We start from the raw sequence: 20,683 nt of genomic DNA, 5'->3' as shown, positions 1-20,683 counted from the left end.
AGGAGGGATGGAAAGGGGGGGAGGGCCACGTAGGGTCACTCTAGGTCAGTGTCAGGTCACCAGCCTCCTGTGACCTGGCATGGAGGGTCACACACACACACACACACACACACACACACACACACACAATTACAACTATCATTATTTCTATTACTATTACGATATTATTATGTACAGAATAAACTCTAAATGACCTTCAACACTCTAAGCTACTAATAAAGTCACTATACGAACAGGTGTTAGTGAATAATCAACCATTAATTAGGTAAGCAATTAGGACAGGTGCTAAAACAGACAGGTAGGTGCATGGCGGCTCACTATGAACTAACATTATCATTGTCATCATTATCATTATCATTTTATACCATCACCATTATTACCAGAGTCACCCTTTTAAAGCTAGGATAATACATGGCAAGCTACGTTTTCTATGACACGTGTTGCTGAGGTTTATATAAGGAAGAAGAGGAGGAGGACTAGAAGAAGAAGAAAGAAAAGGAGGAGGACTTAGAGAGAAATGAAGAAGAAAGAAAGAAGAGAAAAATCATAGCAGAGGAAACAGAAAGATAAATAACATAACAATGATAGAAGAAACGAAGAACAAGGGGAACAAGAGTAAGATAAAGAGGAGTAAGAGGGAGAAAAAGAGGAACACCATTAGGACTTCGAGGCGTAAGAGGGAGAGTTCGAGGTCGTCCTTCACACCTTGGGCGGAGAGTCCGTCTTGAGGGCCGAGGTGAGGAGGCTCGTGAAGTTCTCGATGTCCACGTTGTCGTCGTTGTCCTGGAGGAGGTGAAAAGTATTGAGTCCCCCTTGTCATCGGAAAGGTAATTGGTGGTCAGTCAGTCAGTCAGTCAGTAAGTTAGTCAGTTAGTCAATCAATCTGTCAGTTAGTTAGTTAGTTAGTTAGTTATTCAGTCAGTCAGTCAGTCAATCAGTCAGTAACTTAGTAGGTTAGTTAAGCAGTCAGTCAGTTAGTTAGTTAGTCAAGCAGTCAGTCAGTAAGTCATTTAGTCAGTCAGTCAATCAGTCAGTCATTCAGTCAGTCAGTCAGTCAGCCGGTTAGTTAGTCAGTCAGTCAGCACTTGTTTCTATATTCTGCCTCTCCTCACGTCTTATACAATACAGACATTCATGGTTGGCAGTTACACGTCAGTCACTCTACAACTCCCCCCTCGCTGTAATGCAAAAGTGGCTGGCCCTGTCCGCAGAGTTTACCGCGTCGCCGCCTAGCTAACGATCCGCTCCGCCCGTGACACACTGTTTGTCCCCTAACCAGCCAATCTCATAGTCCTACAGTCAGCCAGTCCTTTAGTCCCATAGACCCTTAGTCCTACAACCAGCCAGTCCTTCAGTTCCCAACCAAGCAGTCAGTCCCCCAGTCCCCACTTCTTGGCTTACGTGTATCTTCTCGAAGGCGTTTCTGACGATCTCTCAGTCCCATAACCAGCCAGTCCCTTAGCCACATAATCCCTTAGTCCTACAACCATCCAGTCATCAGTCCCCCCAAGCAAGCAGTCAGTCCCCCAGTCCCCTTCTTGTCTTACTCTAGGGCGTTTCTTACGATCTCTAGTAACACAACCATCCAGTCCCTTAGCCTCCCAGTCCGTTAGTCCTACAACCATCCAGTCATTAGTCCCCCAAGCAAGCAGTCAGTCCCCCAGTCCCCTTAGCCCCCAGCCCCCTTCTTGTCTTACGTGTATCTTCTCGAGGGCGTTCCGTACGATGCACAGGTCGCCGCGCAGCTCCGAGACGAGGGCCGCGATCTTCTCCACGTTGCTGAGGATCTCCACGCTTTGAGTATACGGGTTGTACCGCACGCCGAACGGACGCTGGATGGTCGACACGTACGCCCTGGGAAGTGTGTGGGGGAAGGGGGAGGTTAGTGTTAGTGTTAGTGGAGGGTTAGTGGTGGGTTAGTGGTAGGTTAGTGGTAGTTAATGGTAGGGTTAGTGATAGTTAGAGGTAGTGGAAGGGTAGTGACAGGGTTAGTGGTACGGTTAGTGTTAGTTAGTGGTTGGGTAATGGTGGGTTTGTGGGGGGTTAGTGTTAGTGGAGGGTTAGTGATGGGTTAGTGGTGGGTTAGTGGTAGTTAATGGTAGGGATAGTGATAGTTAGTGGTAGTGGAAGTGTATTGACAGGGTTAGTGGTAAGGTTAGTGTTAGTTAGTGGTTAGGCAATGGTGGGTTTGTGGGGGGTTAGTGTTAGTGGAGGGTTAGTGATGGGTTAGTGGTGGGTTAGTGGTAGTTAATGGTAGGGATAGTGATAGTTAGTGGTAGTGGAAGGGTAGTGACAGGGTTAGTGGTAAGGTTAGTGTTAGTTAGTGGTTGGGCAATGGTGGGTTAGTGGTGGGTTAGTGTTAATGTTTCCTTTCTCTTTCTTTACCCTTTACTGGCCTCTCTTTCTTCCATTCCCCTTTTTTACCCTCTTCCATTCCTCTCTCCCTTATTCCCTCTTCTCTCCTCCCTCTTCCCCTTCCTCCCTCCTTACATGATCCTTTTCCCCTTCCTTTCTTCCACTCTTCTCTCTTCTTTTACCGTTTGTCCCTGCTCTCCCTTCTTCCTCAGTCTTTCCCTCTTATCTTCCCCTTACCTAATCTTCCCTCCTCCTCTCTCCCCCTTTCTCCCTCCTCACCTCAGCTTCTCCTTTGCCTCCTCGAAGGTGTCGGTGAAGAAGTACTGCTCCTGGAAGGTTGTCACGAGGCAGGGCACCTTGGACACAGTCTCGGGGACGAAGGGCTCCGTGCGGGCGGCGGGCGAGACGGCGTGGCGGAACTCACCAATGCTTGACAACAGCCCCGCGCCGTACACCTTGAGCCTGCCGTCCTGGGTGAAGGGAAAGGGTGTGAGGGGTGGGTAAAGGTGAGGGGTGGGGGTGTGATGGGATGGGATAGGATGGGAAGGGATGGGATGGGATGGGATGGAGAACGAGAGGAAGGAAAGGGAAGGGGAGGAAAAGAAAGGAAGGGAAGGAAAGGGAAGGGAAGGAGGTGAGGGGTGGTGGTGGTGGTGGTGAACTGAAGTGACAAATTGAAAAGATGAATTGCAGTGATTTAATGAAGCGATGATTGGATTTTTGAGTTGCCATGATTAAATGGAAAAAATTGTTGCTCCTTCTTCTATCTCTTACCTCCTTGCACATCCCGAACTCCACGGTGAAGAAGTACAGCTGCGGGGGGAAGAAAGGGAATAAGAAAGAGGAAAATTACATGTCACAACACACACACACACACACACACACACACACACTCTCTCTCTTAATCCCCAATATCTTCCTTTTTCTTCTTCTTCTCCCTCCTTCTTCCTCCTCTCCCTTCCTCCACCCCCCTTTTCCCTCCTCCTTCTCCTTCCTCCACCCACCCTCTTCTCTCCCCCTTTCCACTCCTCCACCCCTTCTTTCCTCCCCCTCCCCCTCTCCCCTCCTTCAACCTCTTCTTCCCTCCCTCTCTACCCTTTCTCCCTCCCTCCCTTCCCTCCCCCTCTCCCCTCCTCCCCCCCTCACCGTGGCTATCTTCATGAGGTCCTCGTCGTTGGCGCCAAGCGAGGCCAGGCCGATTTCCTGCGAGAACTGGGCGAAGGACGGGCAGGCCAGCATGGGCATGTGTCCCAGCAGCTCGTGGCAACAGTCCCTGCGGCGGCGGCGGAGGAGGAGAGGAAAGATAAGAGTGAACCATCTCAAGATCCCTTCCCACCTGTCATATATTCATCATCAATATAGTAAAAACAACTGATATAATAGTCCTCACCATTTAGGGACACACACTATAGCTGCACTGCGGAGAAAGATCACAAGGAAAGAACTAGACTATAGAGAAAGGGAGATCAGGGTCCACTCACGGCTCTGGCGTGTAGAAGGGGTCCGAGGAGTGTCGGATGTACTGAGTGCAGTGGAACACGCGGAAGGCCAGCCCGGCGAGGAAGTCCCGGGGCGAGAGGTAGCCGGCCACGGGGCGGAGGGAGAACCCGGTGGTGCCTGGTGGGGAGGAGGAGGAGGAGAGGGGAGAAAAGGAGAATGAGAGAAGTGAACAGGTGCGTGTGTGAGGAAAATGAGATAGAAAGATAGACCAAGAGGCGAACAGACAGACAGACAGACAGACACAGACAAACACACACACACACAAAAAAAAAAGAGAAACAGAAACCAGACACAGAGAAATAAATAAAAAGGAAAACAGCAACACTTTTCACGCACAAACAGACACACACACAGACATACATACATACAAACAGACACACACACAAAAAAGAGAAACCAGACACAAATAAATAAACAAACAAACAAAAAAAAAAAACTATCCACTTACACACCCACAGACAGACAAAGAGACACACCCACAGACAGACAAAGAGACACACACACAGACAGACAGACAAACAGGTAAGTCACGGTTTAATTCCAGGTGCAGACACTTACGCTTGAGGTACTTGTCGATATCCGCAAGTTGGGGAATGTTGTCCTCTCTGGCCGGGGAGGAAAAGGGGAGGAGAGAGGGGGGAAGAGGAATAAGGAGAGGGGAGACTGAAGACGTGTACTAATTATCTCCCAATTAATTTATCTACCTGTGTTTTCCTATGGACTAATAAACATATCCTCGTACCTCACCAATTATTACACACTCATTATTTACCTGTATACTCATTTACCTGTCTGTCTATCTATGTTAATTACTTCATCCTTTTGTTCCTTATTATCTACCTGTATATTAACTTACTTGTCTCTCTACCTGTGTTTAGTGCTAATTACTTGTATATTCACTCATTACCTACCTGCATTACCCTGTATAGTACTAATTAACCTGTTTATTCACCAATTAGTATTCACCTATTGTCTACTTGTATATTCATTTACCTGTATTTCTACCTGTGTTTAGTGCTAATTACTTGTATATTCACTCATTACCTACCTGCATTAACCTGTATAGTGCTAATTAACCTGTTTATTCACCTATTATCCACTTACTATCTACCTGTCTACCTGTGTTAATGGCCTCACCTGTAGCCGCAGTACTTGACGAGGTCCGGCCAGTTGTTGTTGTATTCCCGACACGCGTGGTTTGGGTACATGCGGAACAGCTCGCGGAAGATGGTGCCCCTGGGGTGGTGGTGGTGGTGGTGGTGTGGGTGGTGACGGTGGTGGTGTGGGGGGGGATGTAGTAATAGTAGCAGTGGTAGTGGTAGTAATAGCAGTGGTAGTGGTAGTAGTAGTAGTAGTAGTAGTAGTAGTAGTAGTAGTAGTAGTAGTAGATAAAGGAGAAGGAAAGAAAGGAAGGAAGGAAGGAAGGAAAGGAGGAAGGAGGGAAGGAAGGAAGGAAGGGAAGGAAGGAAGGGAAGGAAGGAAGGAAGGAAGGAAGGGAGAAGGAGGAAGGAATGGAAGGGAAGGGAAGGGAAGGGAAGGGAAGGGAAAGGGAAGGGAAGGGAAGGGAAGGGAAGGGAAGGGAAGGGAAGGATACGGTGAATAGAGCAGGTTGGAAAACAGAAAGATATGGTGATGAATGGAGTATAATGAAAAAATGACAATGGAGAAGAAGAAAAAGAGGGGATGGTGGTTAGCAAAGAGATAAAAAATACTATAATCATTAACTTACGAAATGGGTAAAAAAAGAAAGATAAACAGAATATACTCATAAATACAGAGGTTAAAACACGCTAATATATACCCACCACGTTTTAACTTCTTCCTTTGTGTATTCCACCCGGGGTATCTCTTCTCCGCTGTGAGGGAGGAGGAGAGGGGAAGGGTAGAGGAAGGGAGGTACAGCAAGGAAAGGGAGAGAAAGGAGAGGGAAAGAGTAGAGGAAGGGAGGTACAGCAAGGAAAGGGAGAGAAAGGAGAGGGAAAGAGTAGAGGAAGGGAGGTACAGCAAGGAAAGGGAGAGAAAGGAGAGGGAAAGGGTAGAGGAAGGGAGGTACAGCAAGGAAAGGGAGAGAAAGGAGAGGGGAAGCGTAGAGGAAGGGAGGTACAGCAAGGAAAGGGAGAGAAAGGAGAGGGAAAGAGTATAGGAAGGGAGGTACAGCAAGGAAAGTGAGAGAATGGAGAAGGAAAGGGTAGAGGAAGGGAGGTACAGCAAGGAAAGGGAGAAAAAGGAGAGGGAAAGGGTAGAGGAAGGGAGGTACAGCAAGGAAAGGGAGAGAAAGGAGAAGGAAAGGGTAGAGGAAGGGAGGTACAGCAAGGAAAGGGAGAGAAAGGAGAGGGGAAGAGTAGAGGAAGGGAGGTACAGCAAGGAAAGGGAGAGAAAGGAGAGGGAAAGAGTAGAGGAAGGGAGGTACAGCAAGGAAAGGGAGAGAAAGGAGAAGGAAAGGGTAAAGGAAGGGAGGTACAGCAAGGAAAGGGAGAGAAAGGAGAGGGAAAGAGTAGAGGAAGGGAGGTACAGCAAGGAAAGGGAGAGAAAGGAGAGGGGAAGAGTAGAGGAAGGGAGGTACAGCAAGGAAAGGGAGAGAAAGGAGAAGGAACAGAAGGAAAGGGATGGGGAAGGGAAGGGAAGATATGGAAAACGAAGAGAAAAGAAGGGAAAAGAAGGAGAGAAAGAAAAGGGGCAAAATTGAATCATTATTACCATTATTTTTCCATCATCATCATCGTCATCTTCATCATCATCATCATTATCAAAGAAAATACACAAAGCCTGACTAATTTATCCCTGGAACTATTTTCTTATTAGGCACTATCTATCTGTCTATCTATCTATCTATCTATCCCTTCAGAAATCGTTATTTAAATTCCCTATCGGTTTGAGAATATATAAAGTAGTCTCTCTCTCTCTCTCTCTCTCTCTCGGGTACTCACAACTTATACTTCATGGCGAGGTCGTAGAACACTTGTCGACGTTTCCTGTATACAGGGTCCTTGAAGCCCTGTTGTTGTAGTTGTTGTTGTTGTTGTTGTTGTTGTTGTTGTTGTTGTTGTTGTTGTTGTTGTTGTTGTTGTTAGTGGTGGTTATTATTGAGATGAAAAGAGATAAACAATGTATTAATAAGAATAACAGTAATAATATCAGTGCTACTACTACTACTACTACTACTACTACTACTACGACTACTACTACTACTACGACTACTACTACTACTACATCTACTACTACTACTACAAATAATAATAATAATAATAATAATAATAATAATAATAATAATAATAATAATAATAATAATAATAATAATCCTGGAAACTTTGGTACCGCTAAGAGGCTAAGAGGAAGAAGAGGAAGAAGAAGAGGAGGAAGAGGAAGGGGAGGAGGAGGAGGAGGATATCCTTGTAGAGTTAAGCTGAGGAGGGGAAGGCAGGAAGGAAGGAAGCCACACACAGTGACCTCAAAGCCTCCTCCTCCTCTTCCTCCTCCTCCTCCTTCTTCTACTATCAGAACTACTATTACTGCGACTACTTGAGCTACCTCCTCCTCCTCCTCCTCCTCCTCCTCCTTCTCTTCCTCCTCCTCCTCCTCCTCCTCCTCCTCCTCCTCCTCCTCCTCCTCCTGTGTTTGTACGGGTTCTTCCTCTGTCCAATGATCGCTGATTAAAACTTTAATCAACTCAGTCTGTTTGATGGTGAGAGAGAGAGAGAGAGAGAGAGAGAGAGAGAGAGAGAGAGAGAGAGAGAGAGAGAGAGAGAGAGAGAGAGAGAGAGAGAGAGAGAGAGAGAGAGAGAGAGAGAGAGAGAGAGAGAGAGAGAGAGAGGGTCAGCATAATTAAATAAGCCATTTTTATTACCTCCTTCATTACCATCTTGGAGGAGGAGGAGGAGGAGGCGGAGGAGGAAGTTAATAAATAAATGGCTATTAAAAAGAAAAAGAATAAAAGAACAAGAAGAACAAGAACGAAAATATAAGGGATATTGAGAAAAGTATTAAGAAAATGGCCGGAGAATAAAGTAATAATCGTAACATCCTGACTGCTCGGGGCGTCACCACACAGTCCGCCAAACTCAGCGTGTCATCTTGGCTACACCGGGCGCCTTACCAAACAGTCCGCCAAACACCGCGTAACATCCTGACTACCTCGCCTCCAGGCTGGTGGCGGTGACATCGCCTGTGCAGGTTGTCCGCGAGACACCAGCCCTTACTAGTGTCTGTGCCGCGCCGTCACCAGGCTTTGCGTCCGTCAAGAACACAGCATCACATGCAGTGCGCTGCACCGCACGTGTCTGTGCTGGAGGAGGAGCACGGCAGCTTGCTGGCCGGGGCGTCGTCGCGGCCTGGCAGCAGCTGGGGCGTGTGCCTGGCGACGGCAGAGGCGACGCTGCTGATGCTGACGGTGGCCGAGGCAGCGGGCCTGGCGTGGCTCCACGCGCTGGGCCTGACGCCCGGCGGTAGCCTGGGGCTGGTGGGCGTGGCCGTGGCGTCGGTGGTGGCTTTCTCCCTGCTGGCCCTGCTGGGCTTGCGCTGCCCGCTGCTCCGCCGTCTCGCGCTAGTCACCTTCTGCGTCCTCCTGCTCTCCTACGGCCAGGTGGTGTGGCTCCCGATCCTCGGCGCCCTGGGCGTCCCGGCGGCTGCGGTGCCGTACGTCATGGAGGCCTACACGGCCCTCAAGGCGGGCCTCGTCGCCGCCGCCGCCGTGGCCTAGCGACGCTGACAAACTTAATGTAGCGTGTTTCCTTGTGACAAATGAACACAGCAAGAACATTCTGAGGCATCAAGCGTGACAGGCTTATCAAATAACTAGTAACAAAAAATAATGAATGAAGAATCTTTCTGCTCCTCCTTTCCTGCCTCCACGTGGCCGGCAGGCAACAATTCTCCTCCACCAGCCGGACCATGCGCGCCGCGTCCTGACAGATAGACAGACAAACAAGCAAGCAGACAGACGGACAACAACTGTTTCATTATCTCTTCGCTAAGGGACACGATAATGAACGAAGATCGCCTCCCCTCCCCTCCCCGCACACTCACCGGGTGGTCGGCGTCCAGGTCAGAGCCGTACATCAACACCTTCTGGAAGTTGTCCAGGTCACTGATCTTACGCGGGAACCAGGGGCACAGATCGCTGAAGTCTGGGGTGGGTGGGAGGAGGAGGAGGAGGAGGAGGTAAGTAGATGAGTATTGGTAGGCGAGAACAATATTTTATAATAATATTGGAGCTGAGAAACAATTTACACACACAAAAAAACAATAACAACAACTCACACACAACCACCTGACATTAGATAACCCCTACCCTTACACCCTCCTCCTCCTCCTCCTCCTACCCTCCTCACCGAAGCTCTCCTGGGTGCTGAAGGTCTCGGGCATCTCCTCGGGGAAGGACTCGCCCTGGTCGTAGTCGTGCAGGCTGAGGCAGGACATCTGTCGCTGCAGCAGGCGGGTCAGGTGGTCCATGCGGGAGTTGTCGCACTCGATGTCCACCATGATCTCGTACTCGGAGTCGCGGCGGCGGGACTTGCGGCTCTCGATGTGCACCACGTTCACGCCCTTGTCCTTACCGGGGTGGGGGAGGGTTAGAGGGGCGGGGGTGAGGGTGGCGTTTACCCGGTACCAGCAACGGGCCAAATTTGTGGCTTTACCGTGTACCAGCAACGGGCCACATTTTTGCCATGATATAAACCCCAAAATAGATGATGCATAAACTGATCACAAATGCGTTGATATATATTATGAAGTGGTTTGCGAGAGCGATGATTTTTTCTCATTAATTCGCTGAGAAGAAACATGATCCCCGCTGCTACCGGGTTAATGAAGCAGGTTGACGAGGTTTAGAGGAATAGGAACCTATCAAGTACTTTAGGCAGGTTAGTGAGGTTTAGAGGGCAAATGGTGGCTGTATCCATTCATCACTTCATTAGTCATCACAATTTATCTCCATTCACCACCGGTCATCACAACATCTCTTCTCCATTCATCATCAATCATCACAACTATTCTTCATTCACCACCATTCACCACCGGTCATCACTACATCTCTTCTCCATTCATCATCAATCATCACAACTATTCTTCAGTCACCACCATTCATCACCGGTCATCACCAGTCATTACCAGTCTCTTATCCATTCATCACCAGTCATCACAACTATTCTTCAGTCACCACTAGTCATCACCATTCATCACCCGTCACCAGCAGTCATCACAAGTCACCACCATTCATCACCCGTCACCACCATTCATCACCAGTCACCACCATTTATCACCCGTCACCGGCAGACATCACAAGTCACCACCAGTCACCACCATTCATCACCCGTCACCACCATTCATCACCATTCATCACCCGTCACCAGCAGTCATCACAAGTCACCACCAGCCACCACCATTCATCACCATTCATCACCAGTCACCAGCAGTCATCACAAGTCACCACCAGTCACCACCATTCATCACTAGTCACCACCATTCATCACCCGTCACCAGCAGTCATCACAAGTCACCACCATTCATCACCCGTCACCAGCAGTCATCCCGTCACCACCATTCATCACCACTCATCACCCGTCACCAGTAGTCATCACAAGTCACCACCAGTCACCACCATTCATCACCAGTCACCAGCAGTCATTACAAGTCACCACCAGTATCCAGCATTCATCACCATCCATCACCCGTCACCAGCAGTCATCACAAGTCACCAGCAGTCATCACCAGTCATCACCACTCACCTGGAACACCTTGAGGGCCCGCGCCAGTCCGCCCACCTGGTTCTTAAGGTTCAACACCACGGAGTTATGCGAGGGGTGGTACACGTCACCACCCTCACCACCACCAACACCTCCATTCTTCTCCTTCTCCTTCTCTGGTGATGACTTGGTGGTGTTGGTCTGCTTAGGTGCCTGTGGGATGACGAAAGTGGTGGTGATAGTGGTGGCGGTGGTGGTGGTGGTGATGAATGAAAAATGATGATGAAAATATATAAATGATGACTGTTGTTCTCTCTCTCTCTCTCTCTCTCTCTCTCTCTCTCTCTCTCTCTCTCTCTCTCTCTCTCTCTCTCTCTCTCTCTCTCTCTCTCTCTCTCTCTCTCTCTCTCTCTCTCTTACAAAGATGAATGGATTAAGTTATGATATGCAATGATTTATACCTCCTCCTCCTCCTCTTCCTCCTCCTCCCTTTTCCTCCCCTACTCCTCTTCCCCTTTCTTCTCTTCCTCTCATCTTCTATTCTCCCAAACCTCTTTTTCTCAATTAATATATCTCTTTTACTTCTTCTTCTTTCTCTTCTTCCTTTTCTATCCCCTTTTTTTTCCACCTTTTCCTCTTCCTCTTCTTCGTGCCCTTCCCCTTCTCTTCTCATTCGTTCTTGTATTTTCTCTTCCTTCTCCTTTTTTCTGTTTCTCTTCTTCCCCTTCTATCCCTTTCTTCCCCTTCCCCTTTCTTCTTTCCTTACCTTCTTCCTCTTTCATCCCTTTCTCCTCTCTTACCTTCCTTCCTCCCCTTTTCTTTGCTATATCCTCTCTTCTTTTTCCGTCTACCAACCTTTTCTCCCTTTCCTTATACTTTTCCATTTCTTCCCTTTCCTCTTTCCTTTCCTCTCCCTCTTCCTCTTCCTCTTCATCACGAGACCAAAAACGTTTAGATTCAGCCAACGGTGAGTGGATTAATCTTAAGTCCCTAATGCAGGATTGATGGAAAATAAAATAAATGGATAAATAATATAAATAAAGTTTGCAAATAAGCTTCTCTATATGACGGGTTTAATAAGTGGGTGATAGCTGTTGTTGTTGTTGTTGTTGTTGTTTCTGTTGTTATTTTACGTTTATCTACGTAGTTCTCTCTCTCTCTCTCTCTCTCTCTCTCTTAATCCCTTTAAAAGCTTAACACGAATGACGAAAAACAAAAAAAAAAGAATAAAAATGAATAAAAGAAAATAACAACAAAGAAAGTAATATTATCAAAGGGACGAGAAATGATATGAGAAAGAAGAGCTGTAAAAAGGAAATGCAAGAGGAGGAGGAGGAGGAGGAGGAGGAGGGAAGAAAAAGAAGTTCCGTTCGATTGTCTTCTGCCATTTTATTTTTTTCTGGCGGAGAGAGAGAGAGAGAGAGACAAAATGACAAAACTATTCTTCCTTGTCTCTTTTCTCTCTCTCTCTCTCTCTCTCTCTCTCTCTCTCTCTGTCCCCTAGTGTTAACATATTTCGTTGATTTAAACAAGATCAATACGTGTTTCCATCCATTTCCTCCTCCTCCTCCTCCTCCTCCTACTCCTCCTCTTCCTTCTCCTCCTCCTCCTCCTCCTCGCCTTTATCTTTCTTTCTCTTGTTCCTCTTTCTCTCTCTCTCTTTTTTTTTTACTTAGAGTGGAAGAAGAAAGGAGAGAAAGAGGAGGAGGGAGGGAGGGAGGGAGAGAGAGAAGGAGGGAGAGAAAGATATTAAATAAAATACGAAGGAAGTGGAAAAACTTTATATAATTATCTCTCCATTCTCTCTCTCTCTCTCTCTCTCTCTCTCTCTCTCTCTCTCGTGCTAATGCCGTGAAGGATCCACTCAGTAAGGACAATGGCTGACCCTCCCCCCACCTCCCCCCTCCCCCTCACCTCCCTCTCCCCCTCCCCTCCTCCCTCTCCCCCTCACCTCCTCTGTTCTTGAATGAGGATAATAATGCCTCTTACGATGTATACCTCTGTCTCTCTCTCTCTCTCTCTCTCTCTCTCTCTCTCTCTCTCTCTCTCTCTCTCTCTCTCTCTCTCTCCCTTAGCCTTCTCATCCTTCTTTTCTCCAGTCCCTCCTCCTCCTCCTCCTCCTCCTCCTCCTTCTCCATCTCTCTTCTCTCCATATCTCTTCCTCTTCCTCATTCATCTTTTCTTCCCTCCTCGGTCCTCTTTAGAAGGAGGAGAAGGAGGAGAAGGAGGAGGAGAAAGAAGAGGAGAAAATTATGTTCAGTAAGACAAAAAAAGAAAAATACACACACACACACACACACACACACACACACACACACACACACACACACACACACACACACACACACACACACACACTCTCTCTCTCTCTCTCTCTCTCTCTCTCTCTCTCTCTCTCTCTCTCTCTCTCTCTCTTCCTTACATCATATAAAAAGAGAGAGAAGGGAGGAAGGGAGGAAAGGGGAAGGGGGGAAAGGGGAAGGGAGAAGGGAGAGAAGGGAGAATAATAACGAAAGGAAGGAGGGGAGGGCAAGGGAGAGAAAGGGAGAGGAAGGGAGGGAAAGGGAGAGGAAGGGAGATGAAAAAGGAGGAAGGGAGAGAGAAAGAAAGGGAAAGAAAGGAGAGGAAAGAGAGGAGAAGGGAAGAAGGGAAGAAGGGAGGAGAGGAAACAAAGGGAAGGAGGAAAAAGGGAGACGAAAATAGAAAAGGAAAAGGAAAGAAAAAAATGAAAAAGGAGTTACAGAATCTTTCCTTCTTCTCCATCCTCCTCCTCCTCCTCCTCCTCCTCCTCCTCCTCCTCCTCCTTTAACGAGCTGGAAGACTAATAACAGAATGGGAAGAGAGAGGAAGAGGAGGAGGAGGGAAAGGGAAGGGAGGGGGTGGAGAAGGAGGGGGAGAGGGCGAGAAGGGGAGGGGCAGCTTGACCCTCCCTCCCCTCTCTCTGTTGGTTCCCCTGTGAGACTGTTAGTGATATCCCCCCCCCCCCTCTTCTCTCTCTCTCTCTCTCTCTCTCTCTCTCTCTCTCTCTCTCTCTCTCTCTCTCTCTCTCTCTCTCTCTCTCTCTCTCTCTCTCTCAAGATATATTTCCTAAGGTTAGGTTGTTGTTGTTGTTATTTTTGTTATTATTATTATTATTATTATTATTATTATTATTATTATTATTATTATTATTATTATTATTATTATTATTATTGAATAGAAAAGGAGGAAGAGGAAGAAGAAGAAGAAGAAGAAGAAAAAAGAACAGGATCTGATGAATCAGGAAGAAAAGGAAGCAGACAGAAGAGGAAAAGGAGGCGTAAGAGGAAGGATGAGGAGGAGAAGGAAGAGGAGGAAGAGGAGGAGGAAGAGGAGGAGGTTGTGAGCAGTTACTAAGACACAATAGGAATGCTAACTGAATCCTGAACTCTCTCTCTCTCTCTCTCTCTCTCTCTCTCTCTCTCTCTCTCTCTCTCTCTCTCACCATTCAACTCTGTCATATTCTGTTTTCTCGCTGTGTGTGTGTGTGTGTGTGTGTGTGTGTGTGTGTGTGTGTGTGTGTGTGTGTGTGTGTGTGTGTGTGTGTGTGTGTGTGTGTGTGTGTGTGTGACCAGGTACACACACACACACACACACATACACGGATTAAGCTGGTAACAGACACTTCCTCCTCTCACATAACCTATTTTTGAAGGCTGAAGAGGAGCTCACTCGGGTTCTAGCGAGAGTTTTTTGAGGTTCACGGTACAGAAGAAGGGTCACACTACCACCAGGGTCATAAAACTATCCCTGGAAATGCCCACAACTCCTGCGAAAGCCTTGTCAAATAGGTGTGTTTGGGAGACGAAATGTTTAGAAATAGGACACTCAGACGCGTCCGCTCCTCACTGCAACTATTTCTAAAGGTCAAAAAGGAGATCAGTCAGGTTCTAAATGAGTGTCTTTTGAGGTTCACGGTACAGAAGAAGGGTCACACTACCACCAGGATCATAAAACTAGCCGAGTAAATGCCCACAACTCCTACGAAAGCCTTGTCAAATAGGTGTGTTTGGCCGCCGATATGTTGAAGAATATACGACCTGAGATTCAGTTTCACGTAGTCGCTGGTTGGACACGAGGTCATTCCAGCGATGCCCCGTGACCCTGCGAAGGCACTTGACACCAAAGGCATCGACACGCTCCTCCAAGTCTCTATTCAGTGTCCATGTCTCAGAAAGAATGACGGAAAGAAGGAAGAAAGGAAAGGAATAAAATCATGAAGGAAGGAAGGAAGGTAGGAAGGAAGGAAGGAAGAAAGGAAGGATGGAAGGAAGGAAGGAAGGAAGGTAGGTAAAGTGAGTCATGGAGGAAGGAAGGATTGAAAAAGGAAAGAAAGGAAAGAAAGGAAAAAAAAGAAAGAGAAGAATGAAGGAGTGAAAGGGGAGAACCAAGCAAGCAAGAAAGCAAGTAAGAAAGCAAGCAGGCAAGCAAGCAAGGCGGAAAGGAGGGAGGGAGGGTGGAAGGGGGAAGGTAAGGTAAGGTCCACTTGTAATAAACTTAATTGGACAAACAGGAAACCGAACACGCCTGAGTTGCCAAAGAGTAAATAAACCACCGCATTACAGGAGAAGGAGGAGGAGGAGGACAAAGAAGAGGAGGAGGAGGAGGAGGAGGAGGAAAAAACAACAAAAAAGAAAGAAGAAAAAGAAAAAAAGAAGAGGAGGAGGAGGAGGAGGAGGACGAGGAGGAGGAGGAGGAAAAAACAACAACAAAAAAGAAAGAAGAAAAAGAAAAGGAGAAGAGGAGGAGGAGGAGGAGGAGGAGGAGGAAGAGGAGAAGATAGAGGTTCTGAGTGACTCTTCCAATCGACCAAAAGTGCAAAAGTGGAGGAAGAAGAAGAGGAGGAGGAGTTAATTGGATTGGCACCTGCGTTTTAAGAGTAAATGTAGCAATGCCACTTTGTCTCTCTCTCTCTCTCTCTCTCTCTCTCAGTGTTTACGTAACGTGGTCGCGCATTCTACACTGTCTATTTTTTTATAGTGAAAGAAAATGGAATGACGATGATAGTAATGATGATGATGATGATAGTAATATTAATAACAATGCTGAAGGATTTGATTGAAGAAGAACAAGAACAAGAATAAGAAAGGAACAACAACAATAATAATAATAATAATAATAATAATAATAATAATAATAATAATAATAATAATAATAATAATAATAATAATAATAATAATAATAATAATAATAATAATAATAATAATAATAATAATAATAATAATAATAATAATAATAATAATAAGCAGAAGAAGAAGAAGAAGAAGAAGAAGAAGAAAAAGAAAAAGAAAAAGAAGAAGAAGAAATCAAAGAAGAAGAAGAAGAAGAAGAAGAAAAAGAAGAGAAGAAGAAGAAAAAAAGAGGAAGAAGAAGAAGAAGAAGAAGAAGAAGAAGAAGAAGAAGAAGAAGAAGAAGAAGAAGAAGAAGAAGAAGAGGAAGAACAATAAGATCAAGATATATAAAACAAAGAAAGACAGAAAAAGAAGAAAAATATAGATATAGAGAAGGATTATAAAGATAGAGATAAAGATGACACAAAACACAACAAAATACAAATAATATATGAATAAAAATGAAAAAAAAAAGCCTGTCATGAAGTAGCCTTAAGATTACAAAACAAGATAATTGGAACCCTTTCTTTGACGGCTGAAGGCATAATGATGGTTCTGAGCCTTGCTGATGGAGGGATCGAAGTGATGGCAAAGGATTCTGAACTCTTGATAATAAGTGTTCACGTACCTTCTGTGGGTCCTTCAGCAGCCACTCCTCGCCCGTCCTGTACAGCCACAGCCCCAACAGACCCTTGCCAGACCCGCTCATGGCGCCCTGTCTTCCTTCCTTGTCTTCTTTGCTTGTCTTCCTCTTGTTTTCTTCTTCTCTGTTTCTCTTTCCTGGTTTCGTCCCCTTTCCTTTTTTTTTCTTTCTTCTTTATTTGATGCCTGTTAGTTGTGTCTTCTTTTCTTCTTTCTTCCTTACTTTTCTTCCCTTTCTTCGTTCTTTCTTACATTTGTCTTCTTGTCTTCCTTGTCACTCTTTCTTGCTTTTCCTTTACTTCTTTTCTTCTTTCTACTTTACTTTCACCTTTCTTTGGATCACGGTTAGTATTGTTTTCTTGTCTTCCTTTCTTCCTTCTCTGGGTTTCTTTCTTCTCTGTCTTTCTTTTCCTACTCCTTTTTCTTCCCTGTTGTTATTCTTTTCTTCTTTTCTTCTTCTTTATTACCACTCTTGTCTTCCTTTTTTTTCCTTCTGCTTATCGATTTTCTGCCTTATTGTCTTTTCTTTCCTGCTTTTGTTTTCTTTTTCTTCAGATTGAACTTTTGTACACACACTAATTCTTTTTCTTCACCTCCTTTTTCTTCCTCTCACTTTCTCTTTTCTTCTTTTAACTTTTTACTTCTCTCACTCTTTCTCTCCTCTCTTGCTTTCCTTCTCTTCCTCTTCCTTAATGCTTCTCCTTCTCTCCTTCTCTTCCTCTTCGTTACTTATTCTTCCTGTCTCTTCTCTTCCTTACTCCTCTTTCCTTGTTTCCTTTTCTTCCTTCTTGTCTTTCCTTTCCTTGTCCCTTCGTTCTGCTCTCCTTATCCTCTGCTTCCTTACTTCTTCTCTCCGTTTCCTCCTTCCGTCCACTCGTTTCCTCCTGAGAGTGAAAAAAAGGAAGAAAGTTAAAAATATCACCGAAACTTTAAATATTTTTGTACCACTTTTAAACGGCGAGTCTCAGGAAGCCGCCCTTGTCATGTTCCGTGCAATTATTGGCAGAATTTTTTTTATATATAAATAACGTAAGGTGAGGGCGACGGCGGCGGTGGTGGTGGTGATGGTGGAGGTGATGAGGAAGAGGAGGAAGAGAAGTTGAAGAATAAAATCAGGTCAGAAGAAGTATAGGTGAAAAAAAAAAATGTCAACTTCTTGCTCTTAATGTAGAAAAATGAAACCTTGGAAAAGAAATATAAGGAATGATGGAAGAAAACAAGGAACGATGAAACAAAATGAGATGAAAAGGAAAAAGAAGCAATGATCAATCTGGCAAATATAAGGAATGATGGAAGAAAACAAGGAATGATGAAACAAAACGAGATGAAAAGGAAGAAAAGAAGCAATGATCAATCTAGCAAATATAAGGAATGATGGAAGGAAAAAAGGAACGATGAAACAAAATGAGATGAAAAGGAAGAAAAGAAGCAATGATCAATCTGGCAAATATAAGGAATGATGGAAGAAAACAAGGAACGATGAAACAAAATGAGATGAAAAGGAAGAAAAGAAGCAATGATCAATCTAGCAAATATAAGGAATGATGGAAGAAAACAAGGAATGATGAAACAAAATGAGATGAAAAGGAAAAAGAAGCAATGATCAATCTGGCAAATATAAGGAATGATGGAAGAAAACAAGGAATGATGAAACAAAACGAGATGAAAAGGAAAAAGAAGCAATGATCAATCTGGCAAATATAAGGAATGATGGAACAAAACAGAAGGAATGATGAAACAAAATGAGATGAAAAGGAAAAAGAAGCAATGATCAATCTAGCAAATATAAGGAATGATGGAAGAAAACAAGGAACGATGAAACAAAATGAGATGAAAAGGAAAGAGAAGCAATGATCAATCTGGCAAATATAAGGAATGATGGAAGAAGACAGAAGGAATGATGAAACAAAATGAGATGAAAAGGAAGAAAAGAAGCAATGATCAATCTAGCAAATATAAGGAATGATGGAAGAAGACAGAAGGAATGATGAAACAAAATGAGATGAAAAGGCAGAAAAGAAGCAATGATCAATCTGGCAAATATAAGGAATGATGGAAGAAAACAAGGAATGATGAAACAAAACGAGATGAAAAGGAAAAAGAAGCAATGATCAATCTGGCAAATATAAGGAATGATGGAAGAAAACAAGGAATGATGAAACAAAATGAGATGAAAAGGAAGAAAAGAAGCAATGATCAATCTGGCAAATATAAGGAATGATGGAAGAAAACAAGGAATGATGAAACAAAATGAGATGAAAAGGAAGAAAAGAAGCAATGATCAATTTGGCAAATATAAGGAATGATGGAAGAAAACAAGGAATGATGAAACAAAATGAGATGAAAAGGAAAGAGAAGCAATGATCAATCTGGCAAATATAAGGAATGATGGAAGAAGACAGAAGGAATGATGAAACAAAATGAGATGAAAAGGAAAAAGAAGCAATGATCAATCTGGCAAATATAAGGAATGATGGAAGAAAACAAGGAATGATGAAACAAAACGAGATGAAAAGGAAGAAAAAGCAATGATCAATTTGGCCTCAAAGAAATATAAACAATGATGAGACAGGAGAAGTTGGCAAAGAAGAATAACATGCTACACCTATACAGCACGGCAGCCACTGTAAATCAAATTCGCCTGCTCCACTAACGGGCAGGCCACTGAAAAGACCTTACCGACGCTATGGGCAGAAAAAAAGGCGAAAAAGAATAACAAAATGAAAACAAAAAATAACAAAAAGAACTTACAGGATAAAATAGTTAGGCTAAAAGAAGTAGATAAAAAAATAACCAAGGAGGAGGAGGAAGAGGAAGAGGAGGAGGAAGATGAAGAAAAAGAACACTAACAACAACAACAAAAACAAGAAAAGGAGGAGGAGAGGGGAGGAAGAACAAGAAGAAGAAGAGGAAGAAGAAGAAGAAGAGGAAGAAAAGTGGAAGAGGAGGAGAAGGTTCTAGAATAAGGTTGCAAGGGGCAGGAGAAGAAGAAGAATGAGAAGAAAAGGAAGAAAAAGTAGAAGAGGAGGAGAAGGAAGAGGAGGAGGAGGAGGAAGTTCTAAAGTAAGGTTTCAAGGGCAGGAGAAAAAGAAGAATGAGAAGAAAAGGAAGAAGAAGTAGAAGAGGAGGAGAAGGAAGAGGAGGAGGAGGAGGAGGTTCTAAAGTAAGGTTTCAAGGGCAGGAGAAAAAGAAGAATGAGAAGAAAAGGAAGAAGAAGTAGAAGAGGAGGAGAAGGAGGAGGAGGAGGAAGAGGTTCTAAAGTAAGGTTGCAAGGGGCAGGAGAAAAAGAAGAATAAGAAGAAAAGGAAGAAGAAGTAGAAGAGGAGGAGAAGGAAGAGGAGGAGGAGGAGGAGGAGGAGGAGGAGGAGGAGGAGGTTCTAAAGTAAGGTTTCAAAGGTAGGAGAAGAAGAAGAATGAGAAGAAAAGGAAGAAGAAGTAGAAGAGGAGGAGAAGGAAGAGGAGGAGGAGGAGGAGGAGGAGGTTCTAGAATAAGGTTGCAAGGGGCAGGAGAAGAGGAAGAATGAGAAGAAAAGGAAGAAGAATTAGAAGAGGAGGAGAAGGAAGAGGAGGAGAAGGTTCTAAAGTAAGGATGCAAGGGGCAGGAGAAGAAGAAGAATGAGAAGAAAAGGAAGATGAAGGAGAAGAAAAGGAAGATGAAGGAGAAGAGGAGGAGAAGGAAGAGGAGGAGGAGGAGGAGGTTCTAAAGTAAGGTTTCAAGGGCAGGAGAAGAAGAAGAAGAAGAGCATGAAATAGAAGAAAAAAATATTAAACTCTTTGTAGAACTTTCTGCAACAATATGTAAACCAATTTTTTACGAGAACAACAAAAAAACTTACGAAAGATTAAAGAAACAAAAGAAACTAAACCCACATAAAACTTCCTATAAGCTCATGAAATACAACACAATACAATAGAATGCAATACAAGAAGAAACACAAACAGTACGTTCGCAACACGTACCAAACACGAATATTCTTACCCTCCCAATCGGTGAAGCAGGAGGAGGAGGAGGAGGAGGAGGGGGCAACAGGTAGTATTAGCAACGGTAGTAGTGGTAGTAGTAGGGGTGGTAGTAGTAGTAGTAGAGGTAGTGTCACAAGGTAGTGGTGGTGGTGGAGATGGAGATAGCCGTGGAGGAGATGGTGACGGTATGGAGGTCCGGAGATGACTGGAGGCTGACGAGGACGGTGGAGCAAGTAAAGACTCCAACCCGCCCACACACACACACACACACACACACACACACACGAGGGGCCTGTTCATTCAATTCAAAGTGAGGGAGAGAGAGAGAGAGAGAGAGAGAGAGAGAGAGAGAGAGAGAGAGAGAGAGAGAGAGAGAGAGAGAGAGAGAGAGAGAGAGAGAGAGAGAGAGAGAGA

The 20,683-nt window shown here is 44.8% G+C and overlaps 2 protein-coding genes across 3 annotated transcripts in view; both read right to left on the bottom strand.

Moving 5' to 3' along the window:
* The window catches only part of LOC127000856 (JNK-interacting protein 1-like), a 41,113-nt gene extending 40,330 nt beyond the window's left edge, over nucleotides 1–783 (bottom strand). The window contains exon 1 of one of the 2 annotated variants that reach the window (XM_050864953.1): nucleotides 706–783. The gene's annotated coding sequence lies outside the window, so the exon portion shown is untranslated. The remainder of the gene's footprint in view (nucleotides 1–705) is intronic. The other variant, XM_050864952.1, reaches the window with a different exon arrangement.
* Nucleotides 1–20,479, bottom strand: part of LOC127000857 (tryptophan 5-hydroxylase 1-like) — a 21,983-nt gene extending 1,504 nt beyond the window's left edge. The window contains exons 1-15 of the mRNA XM_050864954.1: nucleotides 20,286–20,479; nucleotides 16,293–17,190; nucleotides 10,578–10,748; nucleotides 9,183–9,402; nucleotides 8,878–8,978; nucleotides 6,783–6,850; nucleotides 5,661–5,711; nucleotides 4,993–5,091; nucleotides 4,414–4,460; nucleotides 3,837–3,972; nucleotides 3,502–3,628; nucleotides 3,130–3,168; nucleotides 2,635–2,825; nucleotides 1,698–1,854; nucleotides 1–783 (exon numbers count right to left, since the gene is read on the bottom strand). The exon at nucleotides 1–783 is cut by the window's left edge and continues 1,504 nt beyond it. Of these exons, the coding sequence (XP_050720911.1) occupies nucleotides 700–783; nucleotides 1,698–1,854; nucleotides 2,635–2,825; nucleotides 3,130–3,168; nucleotides 3,502–3,628; nucleotides 3,837–3,972; nucleotides 4,414–4,460; nucleotides 4,993–5,091; nucleotides 5,661–5,711; nucleotides 6,783–6,850; nucleotides 8,878–8,978; nucleotides 9,183–9,402; nucleotides 10,578–10,748; nucleotides 16,293–16,373 (1,572 nt within the window). The 5' untranslated portion in view covers nucleotides 16,374–17,190; nucleotides 20,286–20,479 and the 3' untranslated portion in view covers nucleotides 1–699. The remainder of the gene's footprint in view (nucleotides 784–1,697; nucleotides 1,855–2,634; nucleotides 2,826–3,129; nucleotides 3,169–3,501; nucleotides 3,629–3,836; nucleotides 3,973–4,413; nucleotides 4,461–4,992; nucleotides 5,092–5,660; nucleotides 5,712–6,782; nucleotides 6,851–8,877; nucleotides 8,979–9,182; nucleotides 9,403–10,577; nucleotides 10,749–16,292; nucleotides 17,191–20,285) is intronic.
* Nucleotides 20,480–20,683: the final 204 nt, after the last annotated feature.

This window comes from Eriocheir sinensis, chromosome 19, assembly GCF_024679095.1.
Source record: "Eriocheir sinensis breed Jianghai 21 chromosome 19, ASM2467909v1, whole genome shotgun sequence".
In the NCBI taxonomy this organism is placed as follows: domain Eukaryota; kingdom Metazoa; phylum Arthropoda; class Malacostraca; order Decapoda; family Varunidae; genus Eriocheir; species Eriocheir sinensis.
Note: the sequence above shows the minus strand (reverse complement) of the source record. Positions and strands in the feature narration are given on the sequence as shown.